Source organism: Corylus avellana, chromosome 6, assembly GCF_965113065.1.
Source record: "Corylus avellana chromosome 6, dhCorAvel1.hap1.2, whole genome shotgun sequence".
Classification (NCBI taxonomy): Eukaryota; Viridiplantae; Streptophyta; class Magnoliopsida; order Fagales; family Betulaceae; genus Corylus; species Corylus avellana.
Genome location: NC_142495.1, coordinates 6,959,578 through 6,978,519, shown reverse-complemented (window position 1 = coordinate 6,978,519; position 18,942 = coordinate 6,959,578). Strand labels below are relative to the sequence as shown.

Sequence of the window (18,942 nt, the reverse complement as noted above, 5' to 3'; positions counted from 1 at the left end):
TTAATTTTTAGAAATTATAGGGATAATCTTTTACTAACATAGCCTTATAGACTTATTAAACTGATGTATAACTCATTCATTAGTATTCGTTATATTTTTTAAAATTAATTGTTTGGGGAAAATTCATTTTGCCTCCATGAAGTTTTAGGAGTTTTTCAATTTGAACCCCAAAGTTTAAAAATTGGTAATGTACCTTCCAATGTTTCAAAAATTTTCAATTTAAACCTTCCGTTACTAATTTTCGTTAAATTGGACGAAATTTTTTTAAAAAAAGCCTGAGGGTAATTATATAATTTCATAAATTTTCGTCCAATTTGACGAAAATTAGTAACGGAAGATGTAAATTGAAAATTTTTGAAACATTAGGGGGGTTCATTGCCAATTTGTAAACTTTGGAGTTCAAATTGAAAAACACCTTAAACTTTAAGGGGTGAAATGGATTTTTCCCTAATTGTTTTGTTTTTTTTTTCAATAAATGAATTATACATCAATTTAGTAAGTCTCTGTTAGTAAAAGATTTAGTACTCTTACTATTTTTCTTTTATTTTATCTATCTGTATAAGAAAAAAAAATAAAGAGATTTAAACTAGTAACATCTGGTTTTAGGCATCGAGTACATTGAAATATTGAGACAAGAGGGAAGTCTAAACATATAAGACACTGAAAATGTAGGTCCTACAAATTCAATACTTTATTTTAAAAAAATTATATGAAATAAGGGCCAAAAAAAAATAAATAAATAAATAAAAAAAACCCGAAAAGGGAGGGAGAAAATTCATTCAAGGTGAGAAGGAAACGGTACCTTAACCGAAAAGGCATTTTTAAAGCCTGCTTAAGTTCTTAACCACTCAAAACTCTCGTCCTCAATCTTCGAAGAAATACTTGCTTGTGCTTGCAGAATCTCCCACACTCCCTGTCTCTCTTTCTCTGTGTCTAAAAAAAAATGCTTACTTTGAATCTCACTGATTTATCCTCTGTCACTGTCTCCAAATCCAAACATCAATGCCCCATAAATGCCTCTTCACTTCTCAATCCGAATCTTCTCAACAGAACTCAACTCCAAAGAAGCCTACACCACTCGGCACTCCCCAGCAAACGCGTCTCTCTGGTCACACAATTGGGAACCAAAGTCTCCAGCTTAAGCAAAAGTCATGGCTACCCACTTGGCCTTCCTTCTCAGATCCGAGATTCAGGCTCCAAGATTGGCCATTTGAGCAGAATCAATGCATGCCCATCTGGGTTTTCTTCAAAACCCAGATCCCAAATCCCCAGAGCAACATCAGAAGCCAATCCTGATGGTGAAAGCACTGTATCTGACCCCAAGAGCAATACCAAGACCCTCCCGCTTGCACTTGTGTTTGGTCTATGGTACTTCCAGAACATTGTCTTCAACATCTACAATAAGAAAGTACTTAACCTCTTCCCATTCCCATGGCTCCTTGCCTCTTTTCAGCTGTTTGTCGGGTCTGTATGGATGTTAATGCTCTGGTCTTTGAAGCTCCAACCATGCCCGAAGATTTCGAAGCCATTCATCATTGCACTACTTGGACCTGCATTGTTCCACACAATAGGCCACATCTCAGCCTGTGTTTCATTCTCTAAGGTGGCTGTTTCTTTCACCCATGTCATCAAATCCTCGGAGCCTGCCTTCTCGGTCGTATTCTCGTCATTCCTCGGCGATACCTACCCATTACAGGTCTGGCTCTCAATCCTCCCTATCATTCTTGGTTGCTCATTGGCTGCCGTTACCGAAGTGTCTTTTAATTTCCAAGGCTTGTGGGGTGCCTTGATTAGCAATGTTGGGTTTGTATTTAGGAACATTTTTTCGAAACGCAGTTTGCAAAACTTCAAAGAGGTTAATGGGTTGAATTTGTATGGTTGTATCAGTATACTTTCATTGCTGTATCTTTTTCCCGTGGCGATCTTTGTTGAAGGGTCTCACTGGATTCAAGGGTACCACACTGCTATTCAAGCTGTGGGGAAACCATCTACCTTGTATATATGGGTGTTGCTATCTGGGGTGTTTTACCATCTCTATAACCAATCGTCTTACCAAGCACTCGATAAGATTAGCCCTTTGACGTTCTCAGTTGGAAACACAATGAAGCGGGTGGTGGTGATAGTTTCTACTGTTTTGGTGTTCAGGAATCCGGTTAGGCCTCTGAATGCACTTGGATCTGCCATTGCGATATTCGGAACATTCTTATATTCGCAGGCCACATCAGCTTCAAAGAAAAAAGTGGCTGAAAAGAAGGATTGAAACTTGAAAGGAATTCAGATGGTCTACTTACAGTTTTCGATTCTTTTTTTCTTGTCAAGATTGGTGCTTCTTTTCTTGTTTCCTTTGTTCTAGAGCTATGAGATTTTAATAATACCTTTTTTTTTTGTCTATGTTTCCATCATTACGTGTTTGCTACTTGAGGTGATCTTGGAATCAATAAGCTGCACACGATTAATTGAGAGGAGAGATAAGGCATCATGTTTTCATGAACACAATTATAAGAAAGGCCATCGTGCTCCTTAACTGTTTGCTAATAATGATTTGATAACCTATATCACATTTTAGTTCCTTTAAGTTGACTGCAAAATAGAGTGAGAGTTTGGCCTCATGTTTTCATGGACAATACTATAATATAAGATACGCCTTCATGTTTCTTAATGATTTGGGATCCTACATCAGATTTTAGTGCCTTGAAGTTCTGCTTCGACTTGCAGCATCAAGGACTCTCCACATATTTCAGGTTTAATTCGACATCTTGGTAAGCAGACATACTCTTCTACTGTGTATGACATTGCTTTTGACTTTTTGAAACGTTGTTATTGTTAGGGCTGGAGGATCTGCAAAAATCCTTTTGTTACTTTTATGCAGGATTATGTTGGACCTTTTTGATTTGTATTTTGTCATTGCAAATCTGACTCCTTATATTCTCAATGCCGAGTAAGCAAACCTATGCTTTCCTGATGTATAAACACTGCTCCCCGATCTATAATAATTGATTAGGTTCATTTGGATATTGTTGCATAAATTTATTCACTTTTGTTCTTAGGAGGGTATAGCATTAATTGACTATAGTGTATAATTGTTAATCAAATTACCAGTCCTACTTTGTAATTAGAATTCTTTTCCATTGAGATTACATTTGAAAGTAGTAGAGGTTATAGATTCTTTATCGTAGTAGGCATCCTGTTGCAGATTCATTTCCATAGCAACTTGCAAGTTTGCCTTTAAATGATGATACAGATTATGTACTGGTATTCTGGTTTACTTATACTTTCAGTAACTGGTTTTCACTCCCTCTAGTTGTTGTTTGTGGTCAATTGGGAAATTCCAATTGTGTATAAAAAAACTTATAAAGGTTTCTTAGAAATGATTTTTGGAATGTGCAAATGCCCATTTTAGGTTTCGGGTGTGACGGAAAAGCTGGCAGGGCAAGATTGGTGTGAGCAGGTTGGTGTCTTGGTAAATGACATTATTTGACTCAGTAGAGAAACTTGCACCTTTAGTTTTAATATTGCAGGGATATAAGAAATGAAAGAGCTCATAGGTTACCCAAATTTTGGTTGTCCATTGCTTTCGTCAAACTCCACATCTACACAGGTACTTCTGATGCGATCTGGGCATTTTGAGCATGTATTTAAACTTCTTGCCTTACTGAATGCTTGATGAGATCACTGGCTGACATTTTTGCTTGCAAACATTGTTAGCATACAAAACAAACATTATGCTAAAAATACGCAGCAGAAAATGATTTTGAGGAAAGCACCGGTTGCAATGGCATAAGAACCGTGTTAAACATCTGTGCAAGTTGGCATGTGTGTCAGTGTGTGAGTTGGCCAAAAAATATGAAACATCACCTGTAGAAATCAAATATCAGTAAAAATGTCTGAGACTGCTATGTCTTCCGGCTTCTTTATTCTGTACAATCACACGAATCTCCAGCTACAGTTTCTATTTGATTCTATTAACAATTTTTGTCATTTCTTTAAATTTCACTCAAAACTCTAATTCATCTCAAATCTTAGTGCAAAACTCATCACCCTAAAAACAAAAAACAGATAAAGGAATGAGTTTCATCGCTAAAAGCAGTATGTTCTATTCCTGTTTCTTTCGAAGTGGCTGTAAGCTTGTCTGGTCCTCATGAAAAGCAAGAAACTTGAAACTAGACCAATCAAGGAAATGCACCCCCACCATATAAATGTCTGCAAATAGCATTCCCTTCCCATGCACACCGTCGCTTCCCCCAACAAGCCTAACTGGTCTGAGCTCCCCGCATTGGAATCGTAAACCAGGGCTGCAAGAAGGCCGTAGAGGAGCGAGCCGATGGGGATGTTGGTGATAAGGATGTTGTGGTTGAGCCCAGCGCTATTGGGACCGAACAGTTCTGACGTGACTGACACGGCCGCCGAAAACACAAACCCAGAGCTCATCCCGATCAAACATGTACTTGCACGTAGCATTGTCTCACTTCCTGAAGCCACAAGTAAAAAGAAGGCAATAGGTGTTGGCACTAATGCCACTGCAAGCCACCCAGTCCTCGCGAAATACACCTTTCTGCATTTGTAAAAATTCTGATGTCAGTTTCCTCTCTTCTTAAATCATGTGCTTGATTAAGAAATGAGGTTAGTTTCAAGAAATTTGGTCATTAGCGACGTCATTTTTAGTGAATTCTCCAATGATAAAGAAGAGCACAAGAAGTGTTAATTTTTGAGGTAATTAAGTACATACTCACGAAGGAAATCTGGTGCAGCAGAGAGCAAACGACCAAAGAAGGAGCAAGAGGAATAGAGCGTGACAAGAGAACTAGTCGTTGAATTGTATCCAAGTGATTGTGTAATCTGCCCCAGATTGTTGCTATACACCAACCCTATTGTTCCCCCGCAGAAATAAGCAAAAAAATATAGCCAGAAATCCCACCGCCGCACCAGCAGCCTAGCTGGATGCTCTTCTCCAAGTACAGTCAACCGATCTTTCTCCATCACCTTACCAAACCACCCTTCCTTGTCTATCATGTTACTCACGCTAAACGATGTGTTCATCATGCCATTGCTCTGATCATTCCCACCAAGCAGCTCTTTATGAAGCTCATCAAGATCATCAGGGTCAATTAGATTGAAGCTCGAGTTATCAAAACGAAAGTTTGCGTAGAAAGTGCGGTATGCCCATTTGCGAGCATAGACGATGCCAGGGAGGCACAAGGGGAGGACCAAAAGAGCAGTAGCCCCGCCAAAGAGAAGGCGAGCTCTTGATGCGTCAGAAGATAGTGAGTTTAGGAGGAGGAGATATAGGCCTGTGATGATGGCTAGGATGTAGAGGCAAACGAAACTGACAGGATCGCGGCGGTTGGCGTCGTGGTCGGGGAGCGGCTGGAGATCGGGCGGCTGGCGGAGGATCGGGATGAGTGCGACGCCTGATGTGAAGAGAGGAACCAGTGCATTTAGGAAGAGGTAGAGGGTGTCATCACTGGGGTTTATTGCATTGGCAATAAGGGTGTATAAGGCTGCACTTACACCGTTGAAGCTGATGGTGAGGGACAATGCGAGTGCCCTGTTTACACTGAAATTTCTGATGCACAAAACGTAGCATACTGTGTTGAACCAGCAGATGCTAACCCCAGCCAACAAGCATAGAAGAAACACCTGCCAACATTTAACATTCTTACATATAAGAGATTGAAGAAGCAATGCCTGCAGAGCAAAAGTGCCATATTTTAACCTTCAAAAACAAAATTAATTAGTATGTATTTGTTCCAATTCATGCTTTTGTTTTACTATTCTCGAGGGAGTAGTTTGATGTTAAGAGATGTTTGGGATTATGTTTAAAAAATAAAATTTTTAAGTCAAAGGCATTTTTTAGCAAAAGCTTGTCAAAAGTGCGTTTTGATTATTTTTGAATTTTTTGGACCCTTAAAAGGGCTTTCAATTCTTTTTACCAAATATATACTTTTTTCTTTAAACAAACTTTTTAAGTGTTAAACGCACTTTTAAGCCCATCAAACGCAACACTAAACGCACTTTTAAGTCCCTAAATCACTAATTGTCCCAAAAGTTTAAGTTGATAAGAAAAGATAACTTCACTTAACCCCTGAAATGTCACGCACTTTACAAACACCCCTCAAATATTTAAAAACTCTCACTTTAGTGTATCAATCTTTTAATTTTTTTTCAATTACACTCCTCCGGTTGGATTTCCTCTTAAATCCTAATGGAATGGATAAAATTCTTAAAATGCCCCCATTTTCTATTAAAAAATAATTTTTTTTTATTATATTAAAATAAATAAATAAAATAAAAAGAAAAGAAGACCATCGTGGGTCACGAACCCACCGGAGGTGACCCTTGTGACCCACTTTGGGTTACAAGTGACCCAAAGTGTGTCCACGATTGGTCACCGGGGGTCACCAAGGTGACGCACCGTGGGTTGCCAAGGTGACCCCTGTGTGGGACCCACCGGGGGTCACACAGTGACCCACAAAGTGACCCATCGTGGGTCACCGGTGACCCACGATGGGTCACAATTTTTTTTTAATATAATAATAATTTTTTATTTTCAAATAAGAATAAATTTTAAATTTTAAAAAATTTCAGGGGTATAAAGGTCTTTTTACTATTTTTACGGTCTGATTTAACCCCAATCTCTAACGGAATGAGAGTAATTGAAAAAAATCAAAATATCGATACACCAAATTGAGAGTTTTTAAACATTAAAAATGTGTTTGCAAAAGGCGTGACCTTTTAGGAGACTAAGTAAAGTTACCTCTAAATTTAATCACTTAAACATTACTTTAACAACTGCTTCATTAGTCTAATAGGATGAGAGTGTAGTATTTACCATTACTCTTCTTGAAGATGTCGGTGTAAAGAAGAGGCGAAGCACAAATTGGTCCTTGTTCTACTAATTAGTGGGGTTATTAGTATTAATTTCAGGAGAAATTTCACATTTAAACTTTCTAAACTTTCTTCACTTTTGCAATTACATTTCAAAATTCAAAAACTCTCAATTTAATGTATCCAAATATTAAAAAAATTTGGTAGCAGGTATTCCCGAATGCACATAACAAAAGGACGCATATATTTAAGTGGCTGTGAGACAACATAATTATGATTTTTGTATTCATGTTTACAGGCTTAGAATGATAGGACTGGCTACTTTACAAGTGAACCACATGTTGTTACTCGAAGAAAGGTAGTTGAAGGGATAAAGTTAGAGGAAAGTTAGTTAGAGGAAAGTTAACCATCCTTCCAGTGAATTAAACTGATAAAAAAAACAAAAAATAATAATAATAATCTCACTGTCCCAGATTATTTAATTATAATAATCTCTACCAAATTATCAATTACCGATGAATGTTTGTTAATATGGAGCCACAGCTGTCTAATCGAGAAGAATGTTTGTTAATATGGAGCCACAGCTGTCTAATCGAGAAGAATGTTTATTAAATTATTAATTATCTTAAAAGAAAAGTTTAAGTTGCTCTAGAGTCAACCTTTGAACTTTAAGATTAGGGTTTATTTGGAATTGCGTTAAAAAAGTTTAAAAAATATTTTTAGTATTTAAAAAGATGAGTGTTATACTAAAAATACTAAAATATTTTTAGTATTTTTAGTATTTGAACTTATTTTATATTCAATCATGTTTCTCCACATCAGTTTGTAAAAAAAATTTCTGTAAAATTTGTTTGTAAGTCTAACATTCATCATTTAAAAAATCGTGTCAAACAAAAGCTAACATGTTTGGTAAAAAATTTCAATTTTAATTTTTTTGACTTAATTTTTTGCTTTAAAAATGACAAAAGCTTAAAAATTAAGCATTTATCAAAAAATTTATAGATGGGTGTCACTCTACTTTGAAGTTGACATTGTCTACTCATCTATAAATTTTTATTAGTTTCTTTCTCTCTCTTTCTTTTTTATCTTTAAGAATTTTATAGGGGCGCTAACCACTTTTGAAGACGGTTAAAAACGACATTGTTTCTTAATTTATTTTTTATTTTATTTTTTTTAAAAAAAAAAAAGTTAGCAGTTATTATAGTTTCTAACCACTAACCGCCGGTTAACTACCTAGACAGGTAGCGGAGGCGGTTAGCGGTTTTAGCCAATAACCACTTACAGTAACCACATTTTCATCCTAAAATTTTCTCCTTCATTTTTTTTTTTTTTTTTTTTCAAAAAAATAACATGAAAAATATAACGGTTTGGAAAGATACGACTAAGGGGATGGTCTTAGTTGTTTAGAAGGCAAACAAAGACTATATTTATTTATACTAATAGATAATCTATGAGGAACGGTAGTCCTATGCTTCAACAAAAGAATATAGGAGTTAAGATTAAGAATAACGATAGAAGTCACTTTTTTTTCACTGCTAGCCAATTGACTTTCCTCAATCCTCAAATCTAATAAAAGCAACTCTAAACTACATTAATATAAAGAAAATTCAGCTTTGAAATTCAGATTAGTGATTTATGTAATCATATTCATGCAACTCATTCGATGTTAATAAGGTACCCAAAAATGCTCAAATAAAATAAAATAATAGTGAGAACAACATGGGCCAATCTCTTTTTGGTTCTTTTCTCTAGCTAGACCAAAACATAAGCCAATCTAGACGACTGAAAAACTCATTAGTGGGCCAAAGCTTGAATTAGCTTTGAAAATTTGTTCACATCACCTCCAATGGAGACGTCTTTTTGTTTCAATCATCATCAACCAACTGTTTTGGATTGAATTAGCTTGAAAATTGTTCGCACATCACCTCCGATTGGGAGACATCTATTAATTTGTTTAATTTCTCCAACCATTAACCAAATGTGCGGTCGATAGTGTTCTTGATTATGTGGAAGTGAGAGATTCACTTATTTTCCAAAGAAACTGATAGTGTGTACGTAGCATTACTTTCAAAATAAAACATCTCATAATTTTTTTTTTATTTAATAGGAAAAAGAGCCGATTAAAGTAAAAAAGAAATGAGAATTGGAAATGATATTATATTTGGGACGAAACCCAAATATCCCGATTATCAAAAAGAAAAATGATAAAAAATGATTAAAAATAAATAAAATAAAGGTACTAACCAGGAAATAAGGCAAAGAGATGATTCTCTGGATGACAAGAAACTGGAAGCCATAACCAGATAAGCCCAAGAAGGCAGCCATGAACATGACAACCCACAAAGGGAGGTACATAAGAGACACCCCGGAACACCACCCGAATGCCTTCCCCATGTCGGAAGCCACCGACAGGTAGTTCAACTGAACCTGCGATATCCCAAGCACCGACTTTAGATCCGAAGAGTAGGACGAGAAGTCGAAGTTTGTCCCTGTAAATGCCTGTATCCATGTTGTGGCCACCAGCACCATCCACTTTCTTGACTGCCCTACCATTGCCTTAAACCTTCAACAATCTTAATTCTTTCCTTCAATTCTTCTGTAAGATATATAGAGGGTTTAATCTGGGAGATTTATATATATAGGTAGATATTGTGGTAATTAAAAGTGGGTCACCCTGAAAATGGGAAATTTGATTGTTTGATTTCTCACAGGATCGTTTGATTGGTTGATGAGAAAATAACACACTCTGGTTTGTATTTTTCAATCTTGTTTCCAATTTCGTACATCATGTCATTCGCTTCATGAATTCAATGAGGCTATATATTATATTAAAGCTGTCAGGACCCAAAAGGAAAAAAAATACTAGGAGTTAATTTGTGAGACCAAAAGGGTCATTTTCATTCCCTGAGCATGGGGGGGGGGGGGGGGGGGGGGGGCCATGGGACTCTGCTCCTGCATTTCTTTTGGTCAAGTTTTTGTTGCTTTGCCATGGAGGGAAGGACTGGAAGGAGCGGAAATAACTAACTTTCTTTGGTAGTTTTTATTTTTATTATTATTTTTAATAGTTTAGGGTAACAAACTTTCTTGGTATTAACCACTGGAAGCCGCATTTCAAACGTACAAAAAGTCAACTACTTTTTGACTTTTTTAAGATAAGAAATTTAGGTTTGCCCATCTTCCCTTCACACTCTCCTTTCTGCTTCTTGAGTCATGACACTCGGACGCAATTTGGCCACGTACGTCAGAGGAGGGGGGGGTTTGGGTGGGTTTAAAGGTTAAGTTATCTTCTTTTTCTTTTTCTTTTTCTTTTTTATTTATTTGTAGTCAACTATTCAAGCTATAAATTATGCAAGTTGCAAAATAATTAGTATGGCTCGTTTTTTTTAATCTATCTGAAAAAATCAGTCCTTATGGATCTATACAATTCAATAGGAATCCAGCCTAGTTTACTTAGAGCATTTCCAATGGAAGAGCCATATTTTTATGTAAAATAGTTCTTTAAAACTCACTTTTATCTAATTTAGCTAAGCTATTTTTAAGTGTCTCCACATCCGATTAGCTATATTTCTAAAAAAAGGTGGGAAAAGATTTGGAAAAAAGATAAAGCAGGAGAGAGAAACACTAAAAAATAAAATGGCTTCCTTAAAAAGTGCTGCTACATTTAACTTTTTTTTTAGCTCTTCTAATCAAATATCTATTTTACATATATTTTTGGCTCATCCAATGTGGGAGGTTTTTTGAACATTTGAAGAGCTATTCTAGATAAAAGTAACATTTGGCTCTTCCATTGGGAATGCTCTTATAGACAATATTAAAGGTCGCTAGATATGACTGACTTGGTAGAGAAAGCTGGTGGTGGACACTTAGAGAAGCTAGATCTGAAATTGCTAGAAGTGACATGCTGGAGTCACTACTGAATAGTGATGAGGAAGCTGAAGTTCCATCTGCAAAAACTCCCAAATTTCACCGAATGGACCTAGTTAACCTAGTGCTGCATCCTAACATGACTTTCCCAGACATACAAACATTTAGAGAAGCTGTTAAAGAGTACAATCTTTTAAGGGGCAAGGAAATTAGGTTAAAAAATAATGAAAGAAGAAAGTCTATCGTTGTGTGTAAGGATGACAAGTGTCAGTACCAAGTAAATGCAAGGCAGGTTTCTGATGAACAAACATTTCAGATAAGATCTATGCAGTCTAAACATGTGTGTGGTAGGCAATACAAGAACTCCATCGTGAACTCAACTTGGATATCCAACAAGTTGATTGAGAAGTTTCGTCAACCCAATATGCCCTTGAATGTCATACAACACGAAGTGAAAGAAAAGTGGATGTAACTCCAAGTATGATGTACAGGGCTAGGGTCAAGGCATGCCAAAAAATATATAGGAATCTTGAAGACCAATATAGTCATTTGTGGGATTATTGCGAGACATTGAGACAAACTAATAAGGGAAGCTATGTGATGATGAAGGTTGACAGACCAAACTCAAATGTGTTTCCAAAATTTGGAAGACTGTATTTTTCTCTTGCTGCAATAAAGAAGGGGTTTCTGAATGGTTATATGCCTGTTATAGGGGTGGATGGATGCTTCTTGAAAGGGTCATTCAAGGGACAACTGTTAGCTGCAGTTAGAAGGGATGGGAATAACAATATGTATCCAATTGCATTTGCTGTTATCGAAGTTGAGACCAAAGACTTTTGGACATGGTTTTTGGAAACCCTTGTGTCTAATCTTGGAGTACATGAACGGGGCTAGAGACCAACTTTCATTTCAGATAAACAAAAGGTAAGTTATGTTATATTTAATTTTTGGTCAATAATTTTATATCATACTTAAATAAATTCGTTCAATAATTTTATAATTTTGGTCATTTTTTTCATGCATTATGAATTTGTTCTGTAGGGTCTCATCCAGCTTTAGAGGCTGTGCTTCTAATGGCAGATCATAGAATTTGTGTTAGGCATCTGTATGCCAACTTTAGAGACTTAGAGGGGCATAAAGGATTGGAATTGAAAGATAAGGTGTGGGCTCAACCGCATACACTCAACATGAGTTTACAACTTATATGGAAGAATTGAAGAAACTTAACAAGGATGCATACGAGTACTTGAATAAGATTGACCCCAGTGGGTGCTCTCGGGCTTGGTTTAATGAATTTCCAAGATGTGAGTTGCTGGTGAACAATATATATGAGTGTTTCAACTCATACATCCTCAAGGCTCGTGACAAGCCTATTTTGACATTGTTGGAAATGATAAGGAAAATTTGTTGAGGAGATATCAGGCTAAGAGAGAAGGGATTGAGAAGTTGACTGGTAGGTTGTGCCCTAGAATTGTACAAAAGTTTGAGGCAATTGGGTTAGACACAATGAACTACATTGCAATCTATGTTGGTGATGGAATGTTTGAGGTTACTGCTCCCAACAACAAACAGTATGTAGTGGACCCATGTAGAAGACAATGTGGTTGCAGGCAATGGGAAATCACCAGAATCCCCTGTCCCCATGCATTTGCTGTTGTACTCTATGATTGTGGGAATCTTGAGGACTATGTTGATGAATGCTACACAACCAAGATGTACAAGAAGACATATGCACCAATAATTTACCCAATGCCTAGTGAGGAGCAATGGATAAAGACCAGACATGATCATTTGGAACCACCTAGATTTAGATTGGCCCTTGGGAGACCAAAGAGGTTAAGAAAGATGGGTTCTAGTGAGAGTAGGGTCCCCAAAAATCCAATCCGAATGAGGATATATGAAGCAACGATGAGATGTAGGAAGTGTACTGGTTTTGGTCACAATAAGAAGAGTTGTCCACTAAATCAATGTTTAGTAAGTTAGCTTAATACTCCCTACAACAAGTGTAAGTGTTACTAAACCTTATTAAATCGTCCTTAATAGATAACCTTGGTTTTAACTGGCTTGTTTTAAACTTTGTATGAATATGCTAATATTTTGTGCCATTTTTTATGCAATCATAAAGTGTTGGGTCCAATACTCAAACTACGGGTAAAAGCAAGGCACGAGTTGTGTGCAAGGTAGACATTTTTGGGCGCTTGTACTACCACTTTTTTAGGGTTTGTAGGTAAATTTTTAGACTGACAATTGGTACATTTGATGTTAGCAGAAAGTTAAGACGGTGAAAAGTAGTGGCAGTGGTGGTCCCAGCCAGTCATCAACTGCAGTAAAGGTACTTAGCAAGGATGTTGTTTTAGTTTTAGGTTTTCTCATACCCATGCATTTGCTATTTTTATTACTTTATAATTGATTTATTTTTTTTATTTATTATTTTTATTTTATTTTTTGGTCTTGTTAAGAATAAGGAGGACTTGAACAACAAGAATAGAGCATCTGGGTCAACCGCTGGTCCACAACCATGCACCATACTCAAAGTACTTAACTTTATGTTAGCCCTCTTTACTTTGTACATTTATTCACCTAAACCCTAAGATGACAGATAACATCTTTGCTAGCATCTACTACTTATTTATTTTATTTTATTTTGTTTCATTTGTTGTTTTTGTAAAGGGTAAGGGGAAAGTTCAGCCTACACATGCTTCACGTGGATTTGTAATTCCCAGTCTTGTTGATGAAAGAGAGCACACACCTCCCCCTGGATTTGGACTTGATAGAGGAGTAAGACCTTCACCTGTTGAAGACCAATATACCGATCTCGCCCCCTTTGAACCTGTGGCAGGAATTATCTTACCTCTTGCATGGGGCAGGATGGAAGGTACAGAAGATATAGAAATTCCTGTAATGGTCATAGGAGGTCCTGCATCAAGGACTCGTACATCTGATAGGGTTAGAGGTATTTTTCGTAGTACACCTACAAGGGCTCCTGTACATATTGACCTCACTAAAGAGGTCCCAGCTACAATTCAACCTTCACGTATATGACCTAAAACTAGAGGTGGTGGAACTGGACGGAAAACTATGTGTGGTGGACCTAGAGGGGCTAAAACTGGGGGGGGGGGGGGGGGGATTTGCAGTTCGAGGTGATGGAGGCAGAAGTTTCGCAGTGAGAGGTGGTGGAGGCAAAAGTGGTGTAGGCATTAGTGGTGCAGGCAGAAGTGGTATAGCTGCACCTACTAGTGCTACAGCTGCAGGTACTCGTGCTGCAGCAAAGTCTGATACTATTGCAAAGTTGAAAGGAAAACGCATTGTAACAACAATAGAAAAGGGTATTGAAATTATGGAAGCCAAGAGAAAACGGCTGAATCCAGGATGGAAGACCTAAAGTCATAGACAACTAACCTTATGTGTTTTTTTGTTGTTTTGCTATGTTACATTTTTTGTTAAATTGTCAGTGTCTCTGGAAGTTGGTAATGTGTACGGATAACAATATATGTGATTTTCATTTGTAATATGTATGGATAACAATATATATGGTTGGGAGTTGGTAATGTGTATAGATAACTTTTTACCTGGTTGGAAGTAGGTAGGAAATATAGACATATTTTGTATGGAATTTGTGAATGTGTTAAGGCTTAGTTACCTGCTGCAGCTTTTTTTTTCTTTTTTGTTTACGATGTGAAGCTTCTTAGATTGTATTTCATATATGTCTTTCATAAAATCGTTACAGAATGGTATAGATTTTTATATACCTTGATTTCTTTTTTAGGGAATAGGTTTTCCTTTTTGATAATTTGCAAGTCGGTATTGGAATTATCAGGCACGAGCATTATAATTCTCTGATAAATCGTCATTATATCACCTATTTAAATTATAAGTGCACAGGAGAGTTTTGTAATAAGGTGCATCAACTGTAATAATAATTTTTTTTTAAAGGTAAAAAATCCAACTCAATATACCAAGTGACTTTATGGTCAAAGGCATGGCATACACTCAATTCATGTTTACATAAAACAGGAAATTACATTCATATAGCAACTAATAACTTCATTAAAGACTACTTTACATTTCATATAAGCTTCTAGAATTACACAGCTCTACAACATACGACATTGTGCTCCCTAAACCCTAAACAAAGTAACACATTGTGCTCCCAAAATGACACATAAACATAAAAAACCACAATGTGATCTCAAAATTACATACACCTCAGTTCAACTTCATACGGCCAAGCTTGCATTCATACGGACCACTTGGAGTGTATCCAAACAACAAAACGAAAATGGCACTTAAACAAATTACCCAGGAACACGCAAGAATTGTTTGGTAATTTTTCTTAACTGCATGGAGTTTGATCTCCCTAATCTCTACTTCCTTCTGATACCGGGCAATTTCTTTATCCATATTTTTTCTCTCCATTTCTACCTTCACCTTACTAACTTCAACTTCAACAATGTCTTCACACCGTTTTGCTTCTGACAACAATTTTTGATGCTTTCGCCAAAACCAAGTTCCAACCCTTTTACATTTCGCATATAGCTCAAGATCAATCCATTCAAAGTAACCACAATCTCGGTTAATCTGTAAAATAGTAAACAAATAGTAATCACCAATCTAAACACATAAAAAATTAGTTTCTAATGACAAAAGCAATTAATGACATTCCCTTTTAATTAGGGCTTTCACTCAAAATTAAAGTAGTGAGAACATAATAGTTGGAACTTTAATTACTATCTTATTTATATAACATAATGGTCAGAATTCATGTACAACAAATTTTACATTTAAAATAGCTAAATGGTGAATTTTTTTCACAATCATTTTTTTTTTTTCAACTACACCATCGAATATGATAAAATTCGATAGTGTTGTTGAAAAACCGTTATACATAAAATTCAATAGCTAAATGGTAAAAAACCATTACACAAGCATCACGCCTAAATCATTACACATAAAATTTTAAAATGCATAAACCTTCTAGATGCTCTTATATATTGACAATAAAAGTCATGCGCGAGAAATATAACATGTTGAAACCACTCATGTGTGTAGATTCAAAGCATGCTTCCCTACAAATTTCCCTAACAATATTATAGCACATCCTAAACAAAGAACCCACAACCACAATCCTTTTGAACCCTAAACCCTAATTATCAATACTCATCCTAAACACATAACCAACAATGAAAATTAAAACCATAAACAAGAAATTATCAATACTCATCCTAAACCCTAAAGAACCCACAACGAAAATTAGAACCTTAAACAAGAAATTACTTGTTTGAAGAACTTGCCCAAATTTTCGCAACACTCATCATAAACATAGAACTTGCCTTGTAATTTTCGCAACCTACGAACCTCCTCCCGAAATTGGGTTTTGTTTGAGTTGTTTTTACAACCATCGGCCGCTCACAGTAGCAAAGCCTCTACAGTGAAGATGAAGCTCCAGAATTTAAAGTATACTCCATCGTTTTTCTCTCTCTCTCTCTTCACAATAAATCCAAATACAATATAAAACAACTTTTGTTAACAATAAGTCAACATCACATATGAAGGGATAACCAAAGAAAAACCCCCCTCACGAAAACCCCAAATTACCAAAAACCCTAGTTTTATACTACACAGTTTCGTGCGAATATACGAATCAAAAAGGGCAAAAACTTACCTCGTCGTACACAAATGCGCAAAAGTTCAAAGTTTGGGTAGTTCTCGAGTTATTGTCGCGCAGGCTATCGAGTGGTTGTTGAGGAGGTGGGTTCTTCTCTGTCGTATCCCTTTCTATCATGAATCAGCAGCTTTTTCAACTCATGCTTCTGCTTTGACTTGTTTATTTGTTGTTTAAAGTAACTAAACCCTAAACATTGGTTGGGTTGGGTTGAGTTGAGTTGGGCGTGGGTCAGATGGGTTAGGCATGAGTTAAGTTGGCTAGGGCGTGCGTGAGGGTGGTAATGTTGATGGGGGTATTTTCGATACTAAAACACCTAAAGTGATCACGTGCATCACACGTGATCATTGTTCCGTCAGTCAAAACAGCTTTGACTGACAGAATGCCTGAATTGAAAAAAAAAAAAATTAAAACTTTAGGGGGTGGATTACAAAAATTAAAACTTTGGAGGTCGAATTGCAAATTGCTGACAACTTTGGGGGGTAAACTGTAATTTTCCCAAATAATTTTTATTAGAAAATCAATATTCTTACGTGTTGAGAGCAAAATTACTAATTAACTTTTTATATTTAAGTTTTTTAATATTTACTTTTCAATTAATAATAGGATTAAATACATTTTTCTCCTATGGTTTAACAACTTTATTTTTTATGCGTTGGAGTTTAGTTTTTATCATAGGATGTACCTCGGGTGTACGTAAAGACGGAGATGGTACTTCCGTCTAACTTCCGTCCAAAATTTGACGAAAATCCACATCAACGCTCCTAAAAACTCGTCACATGTCCATATATCTAATTATTAAAAACTATTTATTTTAAACTAAAAACATTAAAAATTAAATTTAATTAATTAATTTTTTTTTTTAAAAAAAAAAAAAATTGTTTGGAAAAGGGGTGGCCTCATTTGGCCAGCCACCCCCAACAGCCTTGGGGGTTGTTTCGGCCACCCCCATTTTAAAACTTGGGTGTGGTTCGGCCACCCCCAAAACGGCCAGGGGTGGCCGTAAGCCACTCCATTTGGCCACCCCTTTTCCAAACAATTTTTTTTTTTTTTTTAAAAAAAAAAAATTTAATTAAATTTAATATTTATTATTATTATTATTATTTTAATTAGGTATATGGACACGTGTTGACTTTTTAGGGGTGTTGACGTAGATTTTCTTCAAATTTTGGACGGAAGTTAGACGGGGATACCATCTCCGTCTTTATGTATACCCGAGGTACCTCCTGTGATAAAAACTAAACCCTAATGCCTCGTTTGGTTAGATGAATGTCTAGTCTATTGGAAAATGAATAACTATTACTAAGAATTATAGAGTATTGAATAGAATAGCTATTCCTATTCTTTAGTTTGGTAACAACACATATGCAAAAATTGAAATTGAATCAAAATTATGGAAAACTCCATATTATTATTATTTTTTTCAAACTCATATTAAAATAAAAAATAAAAACCTGAAATAAAATGGGTGGTCGACGACCCATAGAAGTGGCCAGGGGTGGCCGTTGCCACTCTCAACAACCTACAGGGTGGCTGCAAAGCAAATTTGGGGTGGCTACGATGGGGGTGGTGTGACCACCCCCGACCTCTTCTGTGGGTGGGCGACCACCACAATGGGTGGTCAAGCCACCCACTTTATTTTTCTTTTTATTTTTTATTTTTTTATTTTGTCTGAAGTTTTTTTTTTTTAAAAAAAAATTATATGGATATTTTTGAAAAATGTATTTCATTCCTTAAGGATTAGTAGTACCATGGAATAAACTATTCCTAGGAATAATGTGTTACCAAACAAAGAAATAGCTATACTTAGGATTAGCTAGTCCATTCCAATGGTCTATTCCGCAAATCAAACGGGGCTTAAGGGGCAAAAAATAGAGTCATTAAATTACATGGAACAAAAAAGTATTTAACCCTTAATAATATGACTAATTCACATAATCTTGATTTGTGACATTATTGATGGTAGGATTTTTATCAATACTCAATAGCAAACAAAAGTTTAAACTACAAATTATTATTACACAAGTGAAGTAGAACATGTGTATGGTCTTAACAAAAATACAGTAGAAGAGTTATATATTTTGTTTTTGTTTTGTTTTGTTTTTTTTTTTTTAGAGCCGCTAAGAAAATACTCCCTTTCTTGCTATAGATATGTAATATGTTATTAATCTTGCATGCATTCCAAGGCAAGTAGCAACTATCCAACTTAGTAAGCCGGGCATAATCCACAACTCTTAGAAAACCGAATGCTAAACAAAAAGTATTGAGCCGAGGCCTTTTTCTATTAGGCCCTTAACATGACAATCGTGAATAAATGTAGACATATAGTCCATAACTTTTAGAAAATCTCACGCTAAACCCAACACCTTAACCAAATGATCCAAACCACACAATCACATACATGGAGTTAAGGTAAATACAAAGTACTCAAAATTCCATTGAATTGTTTCATGCTTCCTTGTTGTCCGTCTTGACGTCGATTTATGCAAGCGTTGCACTTTTTCCGCTAAATAGTTTAATAGAATATGGACGAAAGGATCTATTTGATAACGGTAAATAACAAAAAAAGTTAAATGATAAAATTATAAAGT

General features: G+C 36.0%; 2 protein-coding genes across 2 annotated transcripts; one reads left to right on the top strand and one right to left on the bottom strand.

The window, feature by feature from the left end:
- Positions 1 to 820: 820 nt before the first annotated feature.
- Positions 821 to 2,410, top strand: LOC132187464 (Nucleotide/sugar transporter family protein). Its single transcript, XM_059601782.2, has one exon. It carries the CDS (start codon positions 944 to 946, stop codon positions 2,258 to 2,260), a length of 1,317 nt encoding a protein of 438 aa, XP_059457765.2. The 5' UTR covers positions 821 to 943; the 3' UTR covers positions 2,261 to 2,410.
- A 1,434-nt stretch (positions 2,411 to 3,844) lies between these two features.
- Positions 3,845 to 9,589, bottom strand: LOC132187210 (protein NUCLEAR FUSION DEFECTIVE 4). The gene is made up of 3 exons (XM_059601446.2): positions 9,070 to 9,589; positions 4,727 to 5,637; positions 3,845 to 4,552 (listed from the first exon to the last, which is right to left on the bottom strand). Exons 1-3 carry the CDS (start codon positions 9,376 to 9,378, stop codon positions 4,078 to 4,080), a joined length of 1,695 nt encoding a protein of 564 aa, XP_059457429.2. The 5' UTR covers positions 9,379 to 9,589; the 3' UTR covers positions 3,845 to 4,077.
- Between the last annotated feature and the right edge of the window lie 9,353 nt (positions 9,590 to 18,942).

Bases quoted from the DNA above. Each gene is read 5' to 3' on its own strand.
- LOC132187464 (XM_059601782.2), top strand. From the start codon at position 944: ATGCTTACTTTGAATCTCACTGATTTATCCTCTGTCACTGTCTCCAAA.
- LOC132187210 (XM_059601446.2), bottom strand. From the start codon at position 9,378: ATGGTAGGGCAGTCAAGAAAGTGGATGGTGCTGGTGGCCACAACATGG. The intron at 5,638-9,069 runs GTTAGTACCTTT...AAATGTTGGCAG, and splicing joins TCTCTTTGCCTTATTTCCTG to GTGTTTCTTCTATGCTTGTT. The intron at 4,553-4,726 runs GTATGTACTTAA...TTACAAATGCAG, and splicing joins GCACCAGATTTCCTTCGTGA to AAAGGTGTATTTCGCGAGGA.